The sequence below is a fragment of the Herpailurus yagouaroundi genome, unplaced genomic scaffold (assembly GCF_014898765.1).
Source record: "Herpailurus yagouaroundi ecotype Mexico unplaced genomic scaffold, PumYag 161, whole genome shotgun sequence".
NCBI classification, from domain to species: Eukaryota; Metazoa; Chordata; class Mammalia; order Carnivora; family Felidae; genus Herpailurus; species Herpailurus yagouaroundi.
Genome location: NW_024412402.1, coordinates 20229420 through 20255903, shown reverse-complemented (window position 1 = coordinate 20255903; position 26484 = coordinate 20229420). Strand labels below are relative to the sequence as shown.

At 41.4% G+C, this 26484-nt stretch overlaps 1 protein-coding gene across 6 annotated transcripts in view; it reads left to right on the top strand.

Annotated features, from left to right (window-relative positions):
• The window catches only part of ARHGAP32 (Rho GTPase activating protein 32), a 309577-nt gene extending 283397 nt beyond the window's left edge, over positions 1-26180 (top strand). For 5 of the 6 annotated variants that reach the window (XM_040483526.1, XM_040483527.1, XM_040483525.1 and 2 more), the window contains 8 exons: positions 3038-3145; positions 3410-3555; positions 4167-4362; positions 11013-11158; positions 13595-13666; positions 15985-16863; positions 17587-18563; positions 20112-22364. In XM_040483526.1, the coding sequence (XP_040339460.1) occupies positions 3038-3145; positions 3410-3555; positions 4167-4362; positions 11013-11158; positions 13595-13666; positions 15985-16863; positions 17587-18563; positions 20112-22364 (4777 nt within the window). Of the gene's footprint in view, positions 1-3037; positions 3146-3409; positions 3556-4166; positions 4363-11012; positions 11159-13594; positions 13667-15984; positions 16864-17586; positions 18564-20111 lie in introns of all 6 variants that reach the window. The other variant, XM_040483524.1, reaches the window with a different exon arrangement.
• Positions 26181-26484: the final 304 nt, after the last annotated feature.

The following is a 26484-nucleotide window of genomic DNA, read 5'->3' as shown; positions in this document are numbered from 1 at the left end:
TAAATTCTTGAAAAACATGATTTTTGATAGTGTTCTCTTATGTTATTTAACCTTTTCCCTAATTTACCTATTTGATATGTTTTATGGTGCTGTTAAGTTTTTAGTTTAATTCCAGTATAGTTAGGCATACAGTGTTGTATTAGTTTCAGGTGTACAATATAGTGATTCAACAATTCTGTACCCACTTACTCAGTGCTTGTTATGTTAAGTGTACTCTTTAGTCCCCATCACCTATTTCACTCATCCCCCCACCCACCTCTCTAGTAACCATCAGTTAGTTCTCCATAGTTAAGACCCTCTTTCTTGGTTTGTTTCTCTCTGTTGTTGTTTTTTTTTTTTTCCTTCACTTGTTTATTTTGTTTTATAAATTCCACATTTGAGTGAAATCATGGTATTTGTCTTTCTGACTTATTTTGCTTAGCGTTATACCCTCTAGCTACATCTGTATTGTTCCAAATGACAAGATTTCATTCCTTCTAGTGGATGAATAATATTCTTGTGTGTGTGTGTGTGTGTGTGTGTGTGTGTGTGTGTGTGTCTGTATATATACATACCACATCTTGTTTATCCATTCATCTACAGATGGATACTTGTGCTGCTTCCATACTTTGGCTATTATACATAATGCTTCAATAAACATAGGGGTGCATGTATCCCTTTGAATTTGTGTTTTGTATTTTAGGGTCAATATCCAGTAGTTTGATTATTGGATTGTAAGGTAGTTGTATTTTTAACTTTTTGAGGAACCTCCATACAGTTCCACAGTGGCTACACCAGTTTGCATTCCTTGGTGGAATTTTTCCCCCCAATTTTGAACATTACTGTGAGGACCACCCATTTACATGAATCTTTGTGAAAATCTAGATTTTTTTTTTTTTTGGATAAAGACCTGACAGTGGAATTCTTGGAAATCAAAGGGCACTAAAATTTTCTTCCCGATATGCCAAAATTTCTAAGCTGTGAAGATTTATGCAGTGTGTGCTCTGCTGAATACAACAGTGCTCACTCACCTCATGGCACTGCTGACTAAAATTCTCCTTTAGCTTTTAAAAACATTTTTACAATTAGATATGTGAATAAAATGGAATCTTTGGTTGTTTTGATTTGCATTTCCTATAAAGTATATTTGTGAAGTACTTTAATATTTCCCTTCCTTCATCTACCCACCACCCAAAATTGTAAGATTTTACATGTTTTCTGAACACATTTATCAAGCTTCCCACCTGTACATGGTCTCCAGACCAGCCCCACTTCTGTCTGTGTGTCTGCCTTTCCTACTTAAGAATGTTAGGAGGGAACAAAAGTTCCACCTGCGGTTGAAGGAGCAGGGACTTTGGAGCCATGCCGACCTTGATTTGAGACAAGCACTTCTTGGCTTTGTAACCTGGGCACACCTTGGCTCTCTCCTCCATAAAGTGGGGAGTGGCAACACTGTGCTGGGTAGGGCTGTTAGGGGAACTTGATGAGATCCCTGTAGAAGCATGTTCAGGGCTCCTGGGTGGCTCAGTCGGTTGAACTCAGCTGACTCTTGATTTCGACTCAGATGATGGTCTCATGGTTCCTGAGTTCAAGCCCTGCATGGGTCTCTGCGCTGACAGCAAGGAACCTGCTTGGGATTCTTTGTCTTTCTCTGTATCTCTCTCTCTCTCTCTGCCCCTCCCCTGTTCACTGTCTCACACTCTCTTTCTCAAAATAAATAAATAAAACATTTAGAAAGAAAGAAAGAAAGAAAGAAAGAAAGAAAGCAAACAAGCATCTTCGACAGTGCTTCTAGCTGCCAGCCTCTTTCTTCTCAGATTCACATTGGTCTCTTGGGCTCATATGCCGACCACAGTTTAACTTTCATTACTGTTTCATATAACAGTCTTAAACTTCTGTCTCCTATTTATTGTCTTTAATGGCTTCAGTCCCTATACACTGTAGGTAGGGGCACTTTGAAAAATGTAGGTAATATCTCTGTGTGTTTATCTGATCTCACTTGAATCTAAGCTGATCATGTTTTCTTTCCAAAACTGTTCTGCCCTGTTATTTTAATCTCTCTCTATATGCATAGAATTGTTTAAGTAAAGCAAATAAGATAACCCAGGATATTAGGATTTGGAATAGGCTTTCTCTTCTAAAAGCACATTTTTTACTCAAATATTCTCTGTCCTTGGTGCACACTGCAATTCTTCTTTTAACTGTTTAGGCTGGTGAAATACTGTTTCTTTTATAAAAGAAAAGTTTAAGTCCTCTCCTCTTAGCGTGTCTGTTACAAGTAGAATATCATAAGTTCATGATATCATGTGTTGAGAAATTAGCTTTTATGGAGGACTTACTTCACTGGTGTCCTTGAAACTAGATGTCTGATATTGAGGAGGGCACCTTTTGGGATGAGCACTGGGTGTTGTATGGAAACCAATTTGACAATAAATTTCATATATTGAAAAAAAAAAAAAAGAAACTAGATGTCTGACAGCCAGGAGCAAATATTCCTAAAGATTTTCACTCATTCATTCATTTTTTAATTTTTTTAAAAATATGTGTTTTTGAGAGCAAGAGAGAGAGACAGAGTGTGACCGGGGGAGGGAGAGAAACACTGAGTCTAAAGCAGGTTCCAGACTCTGAGCTGTCAGCACAGAGCCCAACTCCGGGCTGGAACCCACAAGGAGTGAGATCATGACCTGAGCTGAAGTTGGATGCTTAACTGACAGAGCCACACAGGCGCCCCTCCTAAAGACTTTTAAAAACTAAGACTGTTTTTTAGAACCAGTCCTGTCAGAAACGTTCATTTCTTACTGCATCTGCCTTACACTTTTTTCTTAGAATTCTGTAGATGTGATTACTGTATGCAGAGTATGTAATTCATAATATTCTTCTGACATTTCTGTGGTAATAATAATATTCAAACCTAAACAGCAACAAAAAAATTTGCTGGAGTTTGTATGGTTTGTTTTTCTATTTTTCTATTGAAATCTTAAAAATTAATTAGCACCTTCAGTCTCTAAACTGCTACATAGTGTTTCTTTCTGTTAATACGTTCTATTGCATTTTCCAGAACGCTGGAGTTCCTGATGAGACACTTGTCTCTTCTAGCTGACTATTGTTCCATCACAAATATGCATGCAAAAAACCTAGCAATTGTTTGGGCTCCAAACCTGCTAAGGTAAGATGCATTTGACTTATGACCTTAAGTAGAATTTGTCATCTTAAATGAAAGTGTTCCTTCAGTGTTCCATGAGGACAGTTTTTAAAAGTAAAACCCATATGCTGTTCTTATGAGCATCTCCTTAAAAGAGGCAAGTGGAGCTTAACCAAGGTGCTAAAAGTATGCTTTCTTCCTCTGGGGCTTACACATTAAAAAAAAAATAATGCTCTTTGAGACTGCTATCTTTGGGGTTCTCTGATGGTAATGTTGGTTACCCCCCAGATCGAAACAGATAGAATCTGCCTGCTTCAGTGGGACAGCAGCTTTTATGGAAGTGAGAATTCAGTCTGTGGTGGTTGAATTCATCCTGAATCACGTAGATGTCCTCTTCAGTGGGAAAATCAGTGCTGTCATTCAGGATGGAGCAGGTACAGCTCACACGCATTTTGTTTACTACAAGGAACATTTTGTTTGTATCTGTTCTTATAAAAGGATGGAAAACTGCATTTCTTATCTCAGTGTAATAATAAATCTGTCTTTGGTAGAAAGCAGCTAATTTATGTCCACTTCTCAAAATGCATAGCTTAATAGTTATTTTGTGTGTACTTAGTGAGTACTACATATTAGACCTATTGTGTAAGTTCATGACACATTAAAAAATATGTCATTTATTGATGTATATAAAGATATGCTATGGAGCAGCAAAAGAACAATTTTTTCCAAAACCAAAGAGATCTCACTGATACCCGGTCTTGCTTGGTATCTCTTCAGAAAGGAAAAGAGTTAAATTATTTAAGGAATTAAAATATCTATATTTATATATATTTATATGTCATTGTTAACAACCTGCTGTGTCACCTTCTTTTCCTCATTCAGTATAATGCCCTATTATTTTTGCCATTCAAAAAACTTAATGAAGAAAATTTAAAACAACACAGATAGGTAGATAGATGGAGACTGATATACAGACACTCACACATATTTTTTTATCTATGCCAAAAATCTTTACTCTTTTCATTGCTTTTCTTTCTTTCCAAAGCTTCTCTGTCGAGACCCAAGTCCCTGCTGGTTTCCTCTCCATCCACCAAGCTGCTGACATTGGAGGAAGCCCAGGCACGAACGCAAGCTCAGGTCACTTCTCCAATTGTGACTGAAAATAAATATATTGAAGTAGGAGAAGGACCCGCTGCGCTTCAGGGAAAGTTTCATACCATAATTGAGTTTCCACTTGAAAGGTAAAATTCATTGAATCCTCTTTAATAATGTGATTTTCATGGCCAAGTGTTCTTCTTTTTTTAACTTTTGTATTTTAGTATTATTGTATCGATGTTGAGCTAGTCCCAGAAAAACCCATTCATTTGATTACAGATGATATTTCATAGGGAATGACACAAATGATTCTCGAAAAGCATGACAACATCATGTCATTTTAAAGAAGATGAAAGTTAATCATAGACGGTGAACTGTTAGGAAAAGTAATACACTTCTACTATGTAGGGTTTGATTTTCTCTCTGAGATACTTATTTAGACATAAACTGGATTGGAACAGATTACTCAGGAAATAATGGATGGATAATGACTTGTTTGACATTAAGTTTAGAATAGGCAGAACTTCTCATAGTGTGACCTCCCAACCAGCAGGAAGAGATGAATGCATAATATTCCTCTGTGTGTGTGTGTGTGTGTGTGTGTGTGTGTGTGTGTGTGTGTATGTGTGTGTGTGTACACACGGCATCTTCTTTATGCATTCGTATCTTGATGGACACTTGGGCTGCTTCCACATCTTGGCTATTGTAAATAATGCTGCAGTAAACCTAAGAGTGCACATGTCTTTCAAATTAGTGTTTTTGTTTTCTTTGGGTAAGTGTCCAGAGGTGGAATTACTAGATCATATGGTGCTTCTATTTTTAATTTTTTGAGGAACCCTCATACCATTTCCCATAATGGCTGCACTAATTTATATTCCCACCAGCAGCGCAATGAGGGCTCCCTTTTCTCCACTGCCTTGCCAACACACTGGTCATTTCTTCTCTTTTTGACACTCGCCATTCTGACTGGTATGAGGTTGTATCTCATTGTGCTTTTGATTTGCATTTCCCTGGTGATGAGTGATGTTGAGCATATTTTCAGGTGTCTGTTGGCCATCTGGATGTCTTTTGGGGGGAAAGGTCTTTTCAGGTCTTCTGCCTATTTTTTAATTGGATTGTCTTTTGGGTGTTGAGTTGTAGGATTTTGAAATATATTTTGAATGTTAATCCCTTATTGGATATATCATTTGCAAATATCTTCTCCCATTTAGTAGGTTATCTTTTTGTCTTGTTGATGGTTTCCTTCACTGAGCAAGTTCTTAAGTTTGATGTGGTCTCAATTGCTTATTTTTGCTGTTGATGCCCTTGCCTGAGGAAATACTCAGAAAAGTACTGTTAAGGCTGATGTCCAGGAGATTACTGCCTATATTTTCTTTTAGGAGTTTTATGGCTTCAGGCCATACATTTAGATCTTTAATCTATTTTGAGTTTATTTTTGTGTGTGGTGATAGAAAATGGTCTAGTTTCAGTCTTTCACATGTAGCTGTCCAGTTTTCCCAGCACCATTTGTTGAAGAGACTGTCATTTCTCCATTGTGTTTCTTGCCACCTTTGTCATGGATGAATTGACTCTATATGCATAAATTTCTTTCTGGGCTGCCTGCTGTCCTGTTGAACTGTGTGTTGCTTTTGGTGCCAGTATACCGTACAATTTTGATATCAGGGACTGTGATACCTCCAGCTCTGTTCTTCCTCAAGATTGCTGTGGCTGATCAGGGTCTTTTGTGGTTCCTTACAAAGTTTAGGATTTTTTTTTTTGTTGTTCTTGTGTGATGAATACTATTGGTATTTTGATCGGGATTATGTTAAATCTGTAGTTTGCTTTAGGTAGTATACACATTTTAACAGCATTAATTCTTCCAATCATAAGCATGGTGTGTCTTCTCATTTGTTGGTGTCATCTTTAATTTTTTTCACTAACGTCTTATAATTTTCAAAGTATAGGTGTTTCACGTCCTTGGTAAATTTATTCCTAGGCATTCTGTTCTTTTTGATGCAACCATCTTTTTGATGGTTTTTTTAAATTTATTTTTCTGCCAGTTTGTTACTAATGTAAAAAAAACAGCTGAAGATTTCTGTATATTAATTTTGTATGTGCAACTTACTGAATTCATTCATTAGTTCTACTAGTTTTTTGGTGGAATCTAGGGTTTTCTATGTATGGTATCATTTCATCTGCAAACAATGGCAGTTTTACTTCTTCCTTGCCAATTTGGATGCCTGCCTGCCTCCTGTCTGTCTGTCTTTCTCTCTCTCTCTCTTTCTCTTTCTTTTTCTCTTTTTTCTTTTTTTCTCTCTTTCTCTCCTCTTTCTGTCTTTCTCTCTCTCTTTCTCTCCTTCTTCCTTTCCTTCCTTTTCCCCTTCTTTTCCTTTCCTTCTTGTGTGAGTGCTTATAGCTAGCACTTCCAGTACTGTGTTGAATAAAAGTGGTAAGTGCATCCTTGTCTTGTTCCTGATCTTACAGGAGAAACTTTCAGCTTTTCACCATCAAGTGTGTTGTTATCTGTGGGTTTGCTGTGTATGGCCTTTGTTATGATGAGATATGTTCCCTCCAAACCCACTTTCTTGAGAGTTATTATCATGAACAGATGTTGAGTTTTGTCACATGCTTTTGGTGCATCTGTTGAGATGTGCATGTGATTTTTATTCTTCATTTTGTTAATGTGGTCTATCATGTTGATTGATTTGCAGCTGAGTCATCCTCTCATTGCTGAAATAAATCTCACTTTATCTTGCTCATTGATCCTTTTAATGTGTTGTTGAACTCAATTTGCTAATATTTTGTTGAGGATTTTTGCTTCTGTGGTCATCAGGGATATTGGTCTATGATTTTCTTTTTTTTTTTTTTTTTGCAGTGTCTTCACCTGGTTTTATGGTAGTGCTGGCCTTGTAGAATAGATTTGGAAACATTTCCTCATTTATTTGTTTGGAATAGTTGGAGAAGGATAGGTAGTTTTTTATTTTCTGTCTGGATGGATCTATTCATTAATGTAAGTGGAGTGTTAGAAGTCCCTGACTGTTATTGTATTACTGTCATTTTCTCCCTTTATGTTTGTTAATATTTGCTTTGTGTATTTAGGTACTTCTGTGTTGGTTGCATAGATACTTACAATTGTTATAGCGTCTGAGTTGGATTGATTCCTTTATTACTATGGAATGCCCTCTTTGTCTCCTGTTACAGTCTTTGTTTTAAAGTATGTTTTTTTGTGTAAATTTTGCTACCCCAACTTTTTTTTTTTCATTTCCATTTGCATGGGATATCTTTCTCCATTTTTTTCACTTTCCGTCTGTCTGTTTTAACATGTGAAGTGACTGTCTTGTAGGCAGCACAGAAATAGATCTTGTTTTGTTTTTTTTTTTATCCATTCAATAACCCTTTGTCTTTTGATTGGAGCATTTAGTCTATTTACGTTTAAAGCAGTTACTGGTAGGTTGTACTTATTGCCATTTTGTTCATTGTTTTCTGGTTATTTTCTTAGTTCTTTGTTTCTTTCTTTTTCTCTTGCTATCTTTCCTTGTGATTTAATGACTCTTTAGTGTTGTGCTTGGATTCCTTTCTCTTGTGTGTGTGTTCATCTATTATGGGATCTTGGTTTGTAGGCTTGAGGTTCATATATAATGCCCTATGTATATAGCAGTTTATATTGAGTGGATGGTCACTTAAGTTAAAACACACATTTTTACTCCTTCCTCTACATTTTATGTATATGGCATCATATTTTACATCTTTCTATTTGTGAGTCTCTTAACTAATTTTTTAAGTATACTTGATTTTGCTACTTTTTTCTTTCAACCTTCACACTAGCTTTATAAATGATTGATCTTTATGTTTGCTTTTACCTGTGAAATTTTTTCCTTTAATCATTTCCATTCTAGTTATGGCCTTTTCTACTTAAAAAAAAAAAAGGCTTTGTATCATTTCTTGTATGGCTAGTTTTGTAGGGAACTTCTTTAACTTTTGTTTGTCTGGGAAAGTCTATCTCTTCTGAATGAGCCTTGTCAGGTAGAGTGTTCTTGGCTGTAGATTTTTTCCTTTCAGCACTCTGAATATATCATTTCACTTCTTTCTGGCCTGAAAAATGTCTGCTAAAAAATCAGCTGATAGCCTTATGGGGTTTCCCTTGTATGTAACTATTTGTTTTTCTGTTGCTGCTTTTAAGATTCTCTCCTTACCTTTAATTTTTCCTATTTTAACTATTATGTGTCTTTGTGCGGACCACCTTGGGTTCATCTTCTGGGAGGCTTTTGGGCTTCCTGGACCTGGATGTGTGTTTTATTCCCTGCGTTAGGGAAGTTTTCAGCTATTACTTCTTCAAGTACGTTTTCTGCCCCCCTGCTTTTCTCCTTTTGGGACCCCCATAATGCAAATGTTAAGATGCTTGATGTTTTCCAGAGGCCCTTTTGCCTACTGTCATTTTAAAATTTTTTTCTTTTTGCTGTTCAGCTTATGTGGTTTCTGCCACCCCGTCTTCCAAGTTGCTGATCCATTCTTCTGCGTCCTCTGATCTGCTGTTGATCCCCTCGAGCGTATTTTTCATTTCAGTTATTCTGTTTTTTCAGCATTTTTGGTTCTCTTTTCCATTTTTTATCTCTTTGTTGCAGTTCTCACTGACTTCATCCACTCTCCTTCGAAGTCCAGTGAGCATCTGTGACCATTACTTTGCATTGTTTATTAGGTAGATTACTTATCTCTGTTTTGTTTAGTTCTTTTTCTGAGGTTTTGTCCTGTTATCTCATTTGGAACATATTCCTCTGTCTCCTCATTATTCTTTCTCTGTATTGGGTAGTCAGCTGTCTCCCAGGCCTAAGGTAGTAGTAGCGTTATTAGAAGGCGTCTTGTGTTGGGGCGCCTGGGTGGCGCAGTCGGTTAAGCGTCCGACTTCAGCCAGGTCACGATCTCGCGGTACGTGAGTTCGAGCCCCGCGTCGGGCTCTGGGCTGATGGCTCGGAGCCTGGAGCCTGTTTCCGATTCTGTGTCTCCCTCTCTCTCTGCCCCTCCCCCGTTCATGCTCTGTCTCTCTCTGTCCCAAAAATAAATAAACGTTGAAAAAAAAAAAAAAAGAAGAAGAAGAAGGCATCTTGTGGAGCTCAGTATTGCAATCCCTCCTGGTCACCAGAACCAGGTGCTCTGGGGTGTCCCCTCTGTGGGTTGCGTGTGTTCTGCTGTTGTGAGTGGGTGGGGACTGCTGTGGATGTGCTGGTGGCCGGGGCTGGCCCTCAGTCCAGCTGCCTACAGTGACCAGCCATGACCACTGTGGGCACACTGGTGGGCACAGCTGGACTTCAGCGTGGTGGTCTGAGAGGCCTGGCTGTAGCTGCTGTGGGAATGCTTGGTGAGGGGCGACCTTTGGTGCAGCTGGTTAAGAGGCCTCTGTAGCTACTGCCCGTGTGCTGGTGGCCGGGGTGGCTCCCTCCCTCCCTGGGGCAGGAATTGCTTTGGATTTGGATGGGCCCCATCCTGACCAAGGCTGCCTGCTAGGTGCGGCAGGAGCCACTTTGGAGGAGTGCCAGCAGGGACAGGTGGGTCGGGTGGGACTAGTCTGAAGGGAATACTGGGCATAGTGTTAGCAAGGTAGATGGATAGTGTCAGAACTGGCTTCTGCCAGTGCTGGGCCAGTGAGACTGGAGGAGGGGGAAAAAAAAAAGATGCCTACCAGCATTTTCCATAATCTCTTCAAAAATTTCTTTCTAGAATAGTAGTTAAGAGAGTAGATACTGGGTTCCAACCCTGCCTCCATTATTTACTAGTTTTATAACATTAAGGAAGTTACTTAAAATTAGTGTCATAGTTTCCTCAGCCTTACAATGAGAATATTAGTACTTTCCTCATATGGTTATTTTTAATTTAGACGAGCTATTACATATAAGGCAGTTAGCACAGTGCCTGCCTTTCAATATATGCTAGTTATCGTTTGTAATACTTTTCTTTTTGGTGTATTTTTTTTCTAATTTTTAAAAAAATGTTTATTTATTTTTTGAGAGAGAGGGAGAAGAGTGAGACAGAACATAAGTGGGGGGAGGGGCAGAGAGAGAGGGAGACACAGAATGTAAACCAGGCTCTAGGCTCTGAGTAGTCAGCACAGAGCCCAATGTAGGGCTCAAACTCATGAGCCATGAAATCATGACCTGAGCCAAAGTTGGACACTTAACCAACTGAACCACCCAGGTGCCCCTCTTTTTGGTTGAATTCTGTTTACTTACATGTAAAATAATTTTCTTTAACTCTTTTATTTTTAGAGTTTTAATAATTCCTACGTCCAAATATTTCTTATTCGCAACTTATTTCACTTACTGATCTAAATATAAAAACCTGTATAAAAATTACCTTTGTGACTAGTTATTAATATTAAAATTGAGGGGTGCCTGGTTGGGTCAGTCGGTTGAGTGTCTAGCTCTTGATTCCGGCTTAGATTGTGATCTCAGGGTTGTGGGATCGAGCCCCACATCAGGCTTTGCACTAGAGTGGAGCCTGCTTGAGATTCTCTCTCTCTCCCCCCCCCCCTGCTCCTACCCCTGACTCGTGGTCTCTCTCTCCCTCTCTCTCTCTCTGTCTCCCTCTCTCTGTCTCCCTCTCTCTCTCTCTCTCTCTCTCCAAAATAAAAAACAAACCTATACATTTTATTTCCATTTCATGCTTTAGCTGCACAGTTTAGGTGCACATATACATATGTATGTGTATGTGTATGTTTTCAGCTGTGCCTCTCTAGGCTCTTTGGTTCTTTCCATCATTTGTACATTTCCTGTAAGTAAGGATAGCCCCTGGGATATCTTAACACAGGTTATTTTCTCTCTTTCAGGAGGAGGCCTCAAAATAAAATGAAAAAATCTCCCGTGGGCAGCTGGCGTTCCTTTTTCAACTTGGGGAAATCATCATCTGTTTCTAAGCGGAAGTTGCAGCGGAATGAGAGTGAGCCTTCTGAGATGAAAGCCATGGCTCTGAAAGGTTGGTGCTCTCCTGCCCTTCCTGTGCTCTGCTGCCGGGACAGCAGCCCACACGGCCGCTCCGCACTGCCCGTCCCATGGCGCACTCTGGGTCTGTAGTCAGTGTATTGTTATACTGTGTTTCTGTATGGTGTGTCCACGGTTGTGGTGCTACCCCTGAATTGTCTTCTTTTATGCGCAGACACATACATAAACACGTAGAAGTACCCAGTTTCTTGTGGAAACTGTGTAGATTATATAGAGTGAGAATGTGGTTAAAATTCACAACATACTCATAGCATAGTTTTATATATTGCTGTTAATACAAAATAACTGCCGTGGTGTTAAGTTTATTCATGTACATTTATATAGATTTAAAATGTGATAAAACCATGTTTCAGTATGCCTTTTAAGTTTATGACTCTTACAACCAAGGAATCTATCTTTTTCCTGGGTAATTCATTGATGAGAGTATCTTATTATATTAAAGAAATCGCTTACTGTTGTTGAAAATACTACTCGTAACAATAGTTTAAAATCCATCATCTGCTGACATTGACAGCTTCTGAATCTAGGAAGGATAGTAGTGCTTGAATGTTAGAAATACAACGTTCAGTTCATTTAATTCATCATTCGGTTTGCCGTCATGTACTAAGTAAGCATATACTAGATATATTGATAGCAGCCTCTCAGATAAAAAGAAAATTAAGATACTGCCCCTACCTTCAGAGACTTACTTGGGAAATCATATGTGTAAGAAGATAAATTTCATTCAGAATCATAGCAATTGAGGTAGATGTTTGTGTGAGGTATTTATGGTAGGACATGCCAATTTGTATAGGGAAAGGGACTAGTAGTCAGAAATACACCCTTTGACTTGGTTTTTTGAAAGATAAGTAGGGATTCATGTGATCACCAAGAGGCTGAGAAAGGTATTTCAGGAAATGAGAGTAAGGTGTGTGCTCATGTGTGGAGCAGGGAACTTGGCCTGGTACATTATGGTACAAAAAGAGGTTTCGGTCCCTAGGGGCCTTGTGTGCTTGTCAGAGTTTTGGTTTTGTCTTCCATTCCTTTGGGGGTTATCAAGTGGCTTTAATAATGTAACACGATCACACTTGCATTGAAGAAAGATGACTTCAGCAGCAGTATAGGGAATATATGGGGAGAGAAGAAGACTGGAGACTGGACAGTAATTAGGAGACAGTTACAATGGTACAACCAAGAAACAAACAGTGAGTGTCTGGAGTAAGCAGTGACAGTAGAAGTGGGAAATAGATTTGAGATATTTAGGAAGCAGAATCTACAAGGCTGAGTGACCAAAGGATTGTGAAGGATGAGAAAAAAAGAGGAGCAAAGATCATTTTCAGTTCTCATTAAATGATTAGGGAGATGGCATTATTCATGTAGGGAGTAGTAGTCTGGGGAAGAAAAACGATGTGTTTATTTTGGACACGGTGAGTTGGACATGGCCAAGAGATGATTAGTAGTATGGATCTGGAATTCAGTAAAGGGGCTTAATATTAGTAGAAATATGGATTTGGAAGTCATCAGCAAACGCTCAAGGATGAAAACTCTGGAGAGAGATTTTATGGGAGAGCCTGTTGAGTGAGAGAAGCAGGTTGGGAACTGAGTCTGGAGAAAAGCAGTGTTTAAAGGACTGGAAAAAGGAGAGTTGTTACGAAAAGAGTAAGAGGAAATGATTACAGAAGGATAGGCAGTGGACACACCTTGCTCTCATTTCTGTGATCACCAGAAATCATGGAGGAGGGGTTTAAACAGAAAGTGTCACCAGTGTTGAGCATGGCCAAGAGGTAAATGAGGATGATGATATTTAACAAATAAGATCCAACATACGTAATCAAGGCACTGTGGTAGTTTCCTAGGGCTATCATAACAAGTTACTACAAATTGGGTGACTTAAACCAACAGAACTTTATCCCCTCATAGTTCTGTAGGCTAAAAGTCTGAAACTGAGGTGTCAGCAAGGCCATATACCCTTCAAAGGATCCAGGGAAGAATCTTCCCTCACCTCTTCCAGCTTCTGCTGGCTCTTGGTGGTGTCACTCCACTCCCTGCCTGTCTCTGTATGGCCTCCTCGGTCTCTGTGTCCTCTCTGCTTAGAAGGACACCAGTCATTAGATTTAGGTCTTACCCTAAGTCTAGTATGATGTCATCTTAAGATATCATGCTAGTCTTTAGGAAATACAACGGAAAGAAGTTTTAAAATTCATCCGTATTCTCAAGTTCATAATCTTTTAGAAGAGATTTTTCACATAGGAAACCATCTGAAAACAAGACAGCACCTTATATAATATAATGCTTAAATTGAATGTGATTGTCAAAATGTAAAGCTGTTCACTCTTGGCAGTTTAAATGTGTGTAGAGACGAACAGTGTTCCTTTCCTCTACATCTGTAGCAGTGAATAAAACTTCACGCGATTTGGATTTCCTTCTTCAGGTGGCAGGGCAGAAGGAACCCTCCGTTCAGCTAAGAGTGAAGAATCTCTTACTTCTCTCCATGCAGTCGATGGTAAGACTAAAAGCATCAATTGTTTTATTCTTTATTTCATTAAAGAACACAATTGAGGATATTTAATAAGTACATGCTTAATAAATAGGCTATAGACTATCATTTCCAAAGAATCCTAATATCTAGCATTGTCCATTGATATTTTCATATAGTACCAGTCTCTCATTTCCTCACTTTGACATGATTGCTATTCAGTTTACATAAAAATAGGTGAAATGTTTTAAGTTAACCGTTTATATTTATTAATGCCCAGTGGAAAATGATGTTATTAGTATTTCTTGCTTTAGATTTCATGAAAGCACAGTTTCACAAAGTATAAAATGAAGCAGCTTTCAGACTAGTAGCCTTTTGTCTTGTAAATGGCTTAACCTGACATTAAATTTCATAGATCAGATTGATTATAGGCAGTCCTCATTATCTGAAGATATATCCTCAGTATGAGGAGAAAAAAACTTGCAAGTGAATCCTCTTAAAATGGCGACCAAAATTCTAGTAAAGAGTACAAAATGGTTTCACTGCAACTTGACAAAACTAAAAATCAGGAAAGTAAGTTTTTTAAGCCCCTCCTTGGCAAAAGTCAGGTTATAGTTGCAGTTATGTACTGTGTTTTAGACTGAACAATGAACTGCAATATTAGAAGGACGTACAACTTTTTTGACAAAACCATATAATAGCAAATAGGACATCCTTTACTTCATGTTTGGCATATGCAGCAGGATTATAAAGAAGGCCCTTTTGGGGGCTCCTGGGTGGTTCAGTCAGTTAAGCGTCAGACTCTTGATTTTGGCTTAGGTCATGATCTCATGGTTTTGGGATCCTGAGATTGAGCCCTGTGTTGGGCTCCGTGCTCACTGTGGAGGCTGCTTAAGATTCTCTCTTGTTCCCTCCCTCTACCCCTCCCCCACTTGCACTCACTCACTTGCTCTGGCTCTCTCTCTCAAAAAATAAAAAAAAGGCCCTTTTTACAAAAATAATCAGGAGCTACATTGATTTCTCAAGGGCTTTCTTAATCTGTTGATATTAAAATCATGTTTTTGAGGTATCTTGGGTGTCGTCATGCTGGTCAGATTTCTCATCTTCATTTATTAACTCTTCTAACTGCCAGATCCTCATAGACCCGTGGCTCTGCTTGTGATTCAAGAAACCCTCACACATCCCTTAGTTGGGTGTCTGACATCTTAAGGGTTCCAAGATTTTCCATTTCTCTGTAGTTAAGAGAATGACTCACAGATATAATGAACTGGACTGGGTAGATGCCAGTATTTTTTTAAAAATATTTTTAATGTTTATTTATTTTTGAGAGAGATACAGAGAGACCGAGAGCAAGCAAGGGAGGGGCAGAGAGAGAGAGAGGGAGACACAGAATCCAAAGCAGGCTCCAGGCTCCAAGCTTTCAGCACAGAGCCCAATGCGGGGCTCGAATTTACAAACCGTGAGATCATGACCTAAGCCTAAGTCAGACGCTCAACCGACTGAGTCACCCAGGCACCCCTGAGTAGATGCCAGTATTAAGCAGAAAATAATATTTTAGTAGAGATTAATTTTATAAGTGGTTAACACATTTTGAATGCATTTATCTAGTTCTTTATAGTACATTTTCAACATGGTGATTCTAATAATTGTAATAGAATGGTGGGATAGAAGATTTCTTTTACCAGTGGATATTTAGCAATATCATAAAATCATGAAACAATCTACTATGGAAGGACTCTGCCTGAGAAACTCAAAGCCTATACTCATTAAAGAAAAAAATGAAATTGTTTTTGCTTAAGTATCTGAAAAGAATCCTGTACTAAGTATATGTAAATACTTTATGGAATCGTAGGGAGTTTTTAGTTGAGATGTTTGCTTTTTAGAAATGTGTTATTATGAGGATTTTTCCTGCCAAAGAAACAAAAACAAAAACGAAAAATCCCCTTTGCTATTATATATCCAAAGTACTCTTTTAGTGGTTGATTCTTAGAAGTCATGTGTGAGATGAGTGATAAACTAAGACCAAAAGAAATGAAATCTTGCCCAAAGTCACCACAGGAGTCAATGTTGGACTAATAATAATAGTTCTGAGTCCTTTTTCCTGTTGAAACCATCAAACGCTGCATTCTCTCTCTGAATATTATCAGATGTTTTTGTTATTTAGCTTTTGGTTTGGGAGTTCCAACCATACGCCCAAGAGACAATTTCTGGAAAGAAACTGAGACGTTAACATTTTCTTACCCTCCGTAGTGCATTACTACTCTACTGACTAGGTGACTTTCATGGTGTTGTGTATTGTGTATCCTATGCATTCAAATGTTGATACTGTTATCCGTTTTTGCCAGGCGATTCCAAGCTGTTCCGACCCCGAAGACCCAGATCTAGCAGTGATGCACTGAGTGCCTCTTTTAATGGAGAAATGCTGGGGAACCGCTGTAATTCCTATGATAATCTGCCCCATGACAATGAAAGTGAGGAGGAAGTAGGGCTGCTCCATATTCCAGCTCTTATGTCTCCTCACGCAGCTGAAGATGTTGACTTGAGCCCACCAGACATTGGAGTAGCCAGCCTGGATTTTGATCCCATGTCATTTCAGTGTAGTCCCCCTAAGGCTGAATCAGAATGTCTGGAGAGCGGTGCCTCCTTTTTAGATTCATTAGGATACTCCAAGGATAAACCAAGTACCAATAAAAAGGATACAGAAGCAGGTGGTAGCCAGTCGCAGACTCCAGGAAGCACAGCAAGTTCTGAAGCCGTCTCTCCTGTGCAGGAGAAACTGAGTCCATTCTTTACCCTGGACTTGAGCCCAACTGAAGAGAAGTCATCCAAGCCATCCTCATTCACTGAAAAGGTTGTCTACGCTTTCTCTCCAAAGATTGGACGGAAACTAAGCAAATCGCCTTCAATGAACATATCTGAGCCAATTTCAGTGACTCTTCCCACTCGGGTATCTGAAGTCATTGGTACGGTTTCAAATACAGCAGCTCCGAATGCGTCTTCTCCAACTTGGAACAAAAGCATTGAAGAAAGTGATGTCATAAATAGATCCCCCACCCAGGTAGTAAAGATGAAAACAAAAGAGAGAGAGTCCCAAGAAGGATGTGAGTCTGAAGTCCAGCCCCTAGACCAGGTGGCTGCTGCAGAAGTAGAGTCACCAGGGAAAGAGGAACAGGCCGTCTTAAGCAGTCAGAGTAAGGCTGTACCTTCTGGACAGACTCAGACAGGTACCATTTGTTTTTCTCCATTCTTTCTTTAAGCTAAGAGGGATCATCAATCCTGTGTGCCAACTGTGCCTTTTAAGAGAGAAATTTGCTCCACAGCTAGCCTTTAATCAAAGAGAATGTTTTTTTGTTTTTTCTGGGAGGTGCTGATGGCTCAAAGCCCTAAATTAAAATCAGTCAAACAAAAGTCTCCCAAAGGACCAATGGTCCTGCTCCAGACCTTCATAAAGTCCCCTTTTAAAGTCTTTGGACAGTCAGAATTCATGGATAATTTTTGCACAACTTCGTAGCTCTTGATTCTGTTTTCTCTTCTAATAAAAATACCTATATTATAGCCTTACAAGTTAACCAGCCAGCCTACACCATCAAATGTAAAAAACAAAAACAAACAAAAAAAACCTATTCTTAATAACAGTCTTCAGGCACTTGAAGCTTGTTTTCTAAGCAATCTTTTCTGAGCCAGATGAGGGACCGCTTTTTTTTCCCCCTCATCTCTGTAGCAGTTCAAGAGGAGATTGCAATCTCTAAACAATTTGTTTTAGTTTTCCTCCTGAACCAGATGTGTTCTCTACAACATTTGCATGTGGGATGGAAGTCATGGATTGCCATTTTGAAATATGGAAGGCACCTATTTGGTAGTGATCAGATGGGGAGTGTTTGGATTTCCAGTACAGGATAACACAAGCTACCTTTTCACTCTCATTTTCTTTCCCAATTTCCCACCAGGAGCAGTTACCCATGACCCCCCTCAGGATTCCGTTCCCGTCAGTTCAGTCTCTCTTATCCCACCACCACCGCCTCCGAAAAATGTGGCCCGCCTGTTGGCGCTAGCACTAGCTGAGTCTGCACAGCAAGCTTCAACTCAGTCATTGAAGAGACCAGGGCCCGCCCAGGCTGCTTATACGAATTACGGAGACCTAGCAGTGGCTGCAAACGAAGATAAACTGCCTAGTTCCTACTCTAACATCACTCTAGATAAAGCCTATTACCAAACTGATAGGCCAGCAGAGGAATCCCGCCTCCAGAATGAGGTATCTGGGAACTGTGGCCAGCCTGTAGCAGACACAGCAGTTGGGAATCACTCTCATTCCAGTGCAACTGAATCCGGGGAGCAGCTCCACCAGGCAGACTTACCAGGGAATCATCCACATCAAACCTATTTATCTGGGGACCCAGAAAAGGCCAGAATCCCATCAGTTCCCTTAACAGACTCTAAGTCTGATGATCACATAAGCTTCTCTGAAGACCATTCTGGGAAGACTAGTATGCCAACTGTCTCCTTTATGGATCAGGACCAGCCTCAGCTTCATTTCTATAGCGGAGATCAGCCTCCTTATCTTGGTGCAAGTGTAGATAAACCCCATCACCCTTCAGAACTTGCAGACAAATCTCCCACACCTTCTAGTTTGCCGAAGGACAAAATCTACCCTCCTTCTGGGTCCCCTGAAGACAATACCAGCACAGCCACCATGGCTTACCTGACAACCGCTCCGGCGGCGGCGGCTGAGATAAGCACCAGGGAAGCCAGCTGGGATGTGGTCCAGCAACCCACCGCAGCCGATTTTGCTGCCGCCACCCTCCAGCGTCCGCACAGAACTAGCCGCCCCCTTCCCCCCCCTCCTTCCCAGAGGCCAGCGGAGCAGCTGCCCGTCACAGGGCAGGTACAAGCAGCGGCCAGCACGGGATTAAATAATTCCCACAAGGTAAGAAGGGGAGGGATTCAGGGAGATGAAAGAAATGCTTTCCAAAGGTATGTCATTTGTCAGCAGGGTGAGTCAGATACGACATTTATTTTAAGTCCTGTGGCAGGTTTCCATGAAACGTTTCCTATCTGAGGTTGGACCCTGCCTTTACCCTGATGCTGGTTGTTCTTTGAGGAAGGAGCAGTTACTCAATGATTGTTGCTGAACTCTGCCTGCTGTCTTCTCTTTCTAAAGCATCTAGGTGGTTTCTTCTTGTAATACAGAGAGGTCATGATCAAATAAGTCACATTGGGCTGCAGCTCTCGGGGCTGCAGGTTGGTATTTTTTGTTTTTTGTTTTTTGTTTTTTGTTTTTTGCCCAATTCCACTAGTGATTCATTGTGACTGTGGGCAAGTCATTTAACCACCCTGTGCCAATTATTCACATGTGCACAATGACCATGCTTTATTCTGCCTTTCTGCCTTACAGAGGTTTTAGAAATGTAAGCGATTACATCATTTTAGGTCTTTTGTTAGTTCCTAGCATAAGCCAGCAGGTTGTTCTGCAGCCAGACATCTGTTGTGATGAGAGAATGTTGTATGCAGAATGCTGAAGTTTCTTTCAAATTTTCTCGTACTTTAGAAAAGTAGTCCATGCATTTTGTGGTCACCGTGAACTAAAAGGACTTCAATATCTAGTCTTTAGTGGAGGATGCTGTTTCTAGCAACTGCTTCTCAGGAAGCACTGTTGCAGTGGGGGTCCCGTTTGGCTTCAGCTGCTACAGACCAGGGTGGAATAGAAGGTGGGGACAGACAGTAACTGATTTGAATAGCACATCAGACAGGTCACTTCCTTACCCTTCCCTGGATTCGGGGGCTTAAACTGCTCACTACCTGTCACTGTGATTCACTTCACAAATCTCTCCAGCTGGGATCAACTCTCCTTGTTTAACAAAATGTTCTTGGCATGGAGGCTGAGCTAGATGGATAGACTAGCTAGATGGGTGTATATTTTTGAGCTTGACTATGCTTTAAAAAATGTTTTTAATGTTTACTTATTTTTGAGAGACAGAGACAGAGCATGAGCAGGGGACAGAGAGAGAGAGGGAGACACAGAATCCGAAGCAGGCTCCAGGCTCTGAGCTGTCAGCACAGAGCCTGACATGGGGCTCAAACCCACAGACTGCGAGATCATGAGATCATGACCTGAGCTGAAGTCGGATGCTTAACCGACTGAGCCACTCAGGTGCCCCTGAGCTTGACTATGTGTTTTGGTCTGCACATTAAGGTCATGTCATAAGCAGCCTTGTCTCACATTGAAAACTGATCGTAAGTTAGAACAGTTTTCCAAGGATGGTAATGGCTGCTGTGGCAGCTGCAGCACAGACCTTCTTTTCCTGGCAGCGAGGACGGACTGGCTTGCCGTCTTGACCAGTGCTACCACATGGCTTGGGAAATTTCATGCTGCTACTCCAAATAGCCTCAGAGTGTGGGTTACGAGTCGAACAGTGTTTGATTCCACAGAGGGGAGCATAAAAAACAAGCTCATAATGTGGTCATCTTTCAATAGGTTCAAGCAGTTCCAGCTCCAGAGAGACCACCTGAACCCAGAGCCACCGATGACCCCGCACATGTCCTGGTCGGTGATGGCAGCACAGCCATTCAGTGTCCCATGTCTGCTCCTGCTCTCCAGCCAGGCCTTCCTGACAAGGTGCGGGAAGGTGCCAGGGCCCCACCACTGCACCTGCGTGCCGAGTCTGTCCCCGTGTACTCGTCCTGTGGCTTTACCGCACCGGTGCCCCCCACCAGGACACTGGAGAGTAAAATGGCCGCTGCCATCCACTCCAATAGTGCAGATCCTGCCAGCAGCGCCAGCTATCACCCCTTTGTCACTGCTTCCTCAGCTCCTGTGGACGATGTTCTGCCTTTACCACTTCCTGTCCCACAACCTAAGCATGCTTCTCAGAAGACAACTTATTCCGCCTTTGCGAGGCCTGATGTCACCACTGAACCCTTTGGTCCAGAAAACTGTCTGCATTTCAGTATGATCCCCAACTGCCAGTACCGTCCCCAGAGCGTACCTCCACACCACAATAAATTGGAGCAGCACCAGGTGTATGGTGCCAGATCAGAGCCACCAGCCTCCATGGGACCTCGTTACAACACATACGTGGCCCCAGGAAGAAACGCGTCTGGACATCACTCCAAGCCATGCGGCCGAGTTGAGTATGTATCTTCTTTGGGCTCCTCCGTTAGGAGTAGTTGTTACCCTGAAGATATTCCTCCGTACCCTACCATCCGGAGGGTACAGTCTCTCCATGCCCCTCCATCTTCCATGATTCGCTCGGTTCCCATTTCACGGACGGAAGTTCCCCCAGACGATGAACCAGCCTACTGCCCAAGACCCCTGTACCAGTATAAGCCATATCAGTCCTCCCAGGCCCGCTCAGATTATCACGTCACTCAGCTTCAGCCTTACTTTGAGAATGGCCGGGTCCACTACCGGTATAGCCCATACTCCAGTTCTTCTAGCTCCTATTACAGTCCAGAAGGAGCCCTGTGTGATGTGGACGCCTACAGCACAGTACAGCTGAGGCCCCTTCACCGCCTACCCAATCGCGATTTTGCCTTCTACAATCCGAGGCTGCAAGGAAAGAACTTCTACAGTTACGCTGGTTTGCTCCCACGTCCCCGGGCCAACATGACCGGCTATTTCTCTGGTAATGACCATAATGTAGTCAACATGCCTCCAACTGCTGAGGTAAAGCACACTTACACCTCATGGGATCTTGAGGACATGGAAAAATACCGCATGCAGTCTATCCGGAGAGAGAGCCGCGCTCGGCAGAAGGTGAAAGGGCCTGTCATGTCTCAGTATGATAACATGACCCCGGCCGTGCAGGATGACCTGGGCGGGATCTATGTCATCCACCTGCGTAGTAAATCAGATCCTGGGAAAACTGGACTTCTCTCAGTGGCAGAGGGCAAGGAGGGGCGGCACGCAGCCAAGGCCGTCAGTCCCGAGGGAGAGGAGCGCTTCTACAGGAAGCATCCAGAGCCAGAGTTTGATAGAGCCCACCACCACGGAGGATATGGCAACGGACAGTCGGAGAAACCATCCCTCCCTCAGAAGCAGAGTAGCCTCAGGAACAGGAAGCTTCACGACATGGGTTGTAGTCTCCCTGAGCACAGGGCACATCAGGAAGCAAGCCATAGGCAGTTATGTGAATCAAAAAATGGGCCACCTTACCCCCAAGGGGCTGGCCAGTTAGATTATGGGCCCAAAGGGATTCCAGACACTTCTGAGCCAGCCAGCTACCATAACTCTGGAGGGACATACATGACATCGGGGCAGGAATCTCTGAGACTGAACCACAAAGAGGTGAGGCTCTCCAAAGAGCTGGAGAGGCCTCGGGCTAGGCAGCCTCCCGCCCCAGAGAAACACTCCAGAGACTGCTACAAAGAGGAGGAACACCTGGGCCAGTCAGTAGTCCCACCCCCGAAACCGGAGCGGAGTCATAGCCTGAAGCTCCACCATACTCAGCATTCGGAGAGGGACCCCACTGTGCTGTACCAATACCAAACACACGGCAAGCGCCAGGGCGGTATGACTGTTGTGTCCCAGTATGACAACCTGGAGGGTTACCACTCCCCACCCCAGCACCAGCGAGGAGGCTTTGCAGGAGGAGCGATGGGGACCTATGTGCCCTCTGGCTTCCCCCACCCACAAAACAGGACATATGCTACCGCTCTGGGTCAGGGGGCCTTCCTGCCCACAGAGTTGTCCTTGCAGCACCCCGAAACACAGATCCATGCAGAATGAGCCCCGGAGCAATAGAGTTGAAGCAGCCTCTGCTGGACAGTGGACTGTTCTATTTTTTTCAGTAACCAAAAAGATTAAAAAAAAAAAAAAAAAAGCTACAATTCCCTCCTACCACATTAAAAACAACAACAAAAAAGAAAAATTACCATTTTTCCCCCTTTCCTGCTTCATCACCACCTCTTCCATCTATAGACTGATTTTTGTCATTAAAAGAAATCTGAATGATTGTAAAGCACTGTGTTGAAAACCTAGTGAAGAAATTTGTCACAGACCATACTTGCCATATGGGGCTAATTTTGTAAGAGCCTGAGGACTGCCTTTCACCGAATTTGAATTTAACTTTGTCCTTCTTAGTGTTTGCTATATAGCGCAGAGCAGTTTCTGTCTATTTCCTGGTAGGCTTTTGCATTTTCTGTGGCATTCCTCCGTACTTTTTCAGTAGCCATGCAGGTGCCCAGACTGACACTCAGTTACCCTCACTTCCTTCTCCCTGACTTGGAAGGGTCTGGTGTGTTAAATTCGAACAGAGAAAAACTTCTCCCCGATCCTTCAGATGATTCTGTCAGACAATTAGCACATTATAATTACAAAAAACAATAAAGGAATTAAGACTTGAAGCATTTAAGAAAGAGTCATCATAAAATGTCAGGCCATTTAGACCCAAGCTGAACCACGTCCTTTTCATCCTTCTCAGAGTTGTTCCGTGCAGTTCGGCGAGCAGGCTGATGTCCACTGCAGAAGGGATTCTAAAGTGAGAAGAAGCTTCGTAGGCAGAACTCAGTGAACTTTGTTAGCACCACAGAACCCCATCAGTGCTTCTGATGTGTTGCCTGCCTTCAGTAATTTTTTTTCTCTCAATAATATTTGATAAATTGTAATCCTAGTAAAACATCTCACACCATTTGTTCTCCAAAGCCACCCCCCCCCCCCGCCCCCCGCCATTGGGAGAAAAAAAAAACAAACCCAGCATGACCTGACTGGTGGATAAATACACATCGTTTATCATGATTACAGATTTACATGTTAATTTCTGTTTCTAAACCAGAGTACAGGTTTCTTGGGAACTCTTAAAGTAGCTACGAATTACCTGTTAGTAAACTGCAAGCCCCTGCAATAATTACACTTAGTGCACAGCCCCATTGCACCAGAATTCTGGGCAGTTCACTGTTTACATCCTAAAGGATTCACGTGCTGTTTGTTCACACTGTACTTGTGCAACCACAGTCGTCCTTAATTACCATTTACACCAGCATCGCAGGAATAGCTCTTACAACTCTGCGGGCATGTTAAACATGTTGAGTACCCAGGACTTTCTTTTGAAAGTCACATTCCCGGTTGGAGCAGGAGCAGACCACTGTCTGGCCCGCCACTCCACTCCATCTTCTCAACACCCCCTGCCCCCCGAGCACATACGCCAGACTGACAAGGCAGTCCTATACTTACAAACGAGTTTAGATTGTCGTGGCATTCCATAACTCTCAGTAATACTTGAGTTTTGTCCATGCACATGTTTTAAAAGCTCAGTTTGTAGAAGACACTAGGAGAATTTCATTCCATTTACTGGATGATTGCTGCTCTGGCTTTTTAAAACTTGGAATTAACTTTTATTTAGAGCAAAGGAAGAAATCTTTTACGAGGCTAAAAACATGCTGCTATTATTGCTGTGAAATTGTATAAAGATTAGGATTCCTGCCAGTTCTTTTTTTTATTTAAAAGAAAATCATGTGATTGCATTTTAAGGGTTTATATTTAGAAAAAAATAAAGTTTTAAGAACACATTTATTTATATGTGGAGCTACTCTACAAGGTTTTCTTTTGTTTCCCCAGAATTGATGAGAGGAATTCAGTCAATAAAGATCATGGTAGCAATCCTGAAATGCTGACCTGTGAAAGGTCTGTGGAAACGGAGGTCTCTAGATTAAACATGTAGGCACAATGGGAATATAGTCACAGTGTTAGGAAACCTGATAGGACACTTTCTTCTAGCACACAAACATGTCAGGTGCTACATACAGGATTTTGATCTTTGGTGAGTATGCAGCATTAACGTTTTTGTTTTTTTTTTTACCTTAACCATCTTTTTGTCAAGTAGGCAATGCATTACCCCTCTGAGGTCACACACGCCCTGTAAGTTCTCACCAGCAGCACGGAGCGTTAGAAAGGAGCCGGTATGACGAGGTACAGATGGTGTTAGTAACGGAGAGCCCAGAAGGAGGTGGCTGAAGGAGTCCTGTCCAGTCTTAATATTTGTGGATCTGTTGTCACACACATTGTTTACTCCTGAACCTAAATCTATTTTATGAATACTAAGGTTAATTCCTCAAAGCAATTACTTTATTAATGTCCTATGGGCTTAGAAATATCAGGTGAATATTTTGAATACAGAAGAATGACCCAAATTACTGGTATAATTGTGAAACACAAACTTTAGGTAAAATCTAGAGTTGTGTCACTTGATGTAGATACAGCCTTAACTTTGGAGTCAGTTCTTTGAGGGACTTTGCCTGTATCTTTCCCTTTCTGGTCTTGTAGGGTAGAAAGTGCACGGCAAATCACTGTGAGCCAGGTTACCTCAGCATAGTTCACCTTGTGTGCAGCTTCACAAGCAGTAATTAAATGTTCGAGCTTTGATACGGAACATTGTGATCAAGGAAATGGAGCTGCCCTTGTGCATCAAACCCATAATTGAATTCGATTGGTATTTTCTTCGCCATGTCTCCAGATTGTATCTTTTTGGCAAAATTCCAATGTCCCAGTTTGGTTTGACTGAAACGAATACGCCCTAGACGTCTGGCCAGAGACTTCGCTGACCGCCCCAGAGGTGCCATTTTCTTATTAATTTCATCCGAGTCTTACTGCTTATTGTATTCAGTTTCCTTTAAAACATGCAAGTCTCCGGGATGGTCCCACGGATAGGGCCTGCACACTTTTATAATGGCAGAGCATTTTTTTTTTTAAAGTTAGAGTCAGGTTGAAAAATTCTAGGACTATGTAAAGAAGAGGGACCATTAATATGAGTGGAGATAGAAGACTGGGTGACCACATGGGAAACAGCAATAGACACATATGGCATAAATTTGGAATGTGCCCTTTGAGTTAAAAACGGAGCCTGCAAAGTCCAAATACCCGTTCCCAGCCCCGTTTGTCAGTCATCCATTCATTATGTTGGCCGAGTATCGTCTGAGCAGTGTGTGTAAGGAAATAATAAGGAAAGCAGAAGTATGTCAGAAAGTTACTTTCCAAATGGTTAGAGGCATGTGATTTTCAGTAGTGTGTGTTACGGAAATGTCAGGAATGGTATACTTTAATGTTGGTGTGCACAGAGGGTCTTTTTTCCTTTTCTGATTAGTACTGTTAGCGTTCAAAGACTAAAAATGGTTGTTTCACAGTTTAGATTCTAAGGTAGCAAAACCTGATTTTTTCAGCCATGACCTGCATGAGAGAAGCATCCTAGGAAGTCTTAGATCATACTTTTGAGTTCTTAACTTTAATTTATATAGTGTTTTTTTTATGTTTTAATATTTTTGTGAACTGGTGTAAATTGTTAATGCATATAAGCTTGTGTATTTTTGTAAATAGTTTTGTGATTTATTTCTCGACCCATATGTAAATATTTAGAGTCTCATTTCTTCAAAACTTATTTGAAGCTGAGTTGTGGGTTTGGGGTTTTGTTTGTTTCTTTGTTTTGGTTGGGGGAGGGGGGAGAGAAGAGATTTTGTACTCCGATAATCCAGATGGAGATATCTTGTGGTTGAAAGCAAATGTCCCACTGAAAGCAATTCAAATATCAACAAAATTATTTCAGGTTAAAACAGACTTGTTTGTGTATGTGTTTCCTTTTCAACCTAATATGGCTATAACAGAATGGGGTAATTGGGGATATTCAACAACATTCAAATCTGAGTGTATGACACATTATGATACCAAATGGAATATATTTGAGGGAAGAGATTTAACGTCTCCTGTTTTTATATCTACTTGCCACAGTGTGCCGCCTGGCAAGGTTTTTCCCAGGTCAAACAGTCACTTAGAAAGGCAGAGACCTGTCGCACTGTGCTGGAAGGTGTAGACAGACTTGCCTTGCCCCATCTAGGGCTGCCCCAAGGAGTCCACACCATCT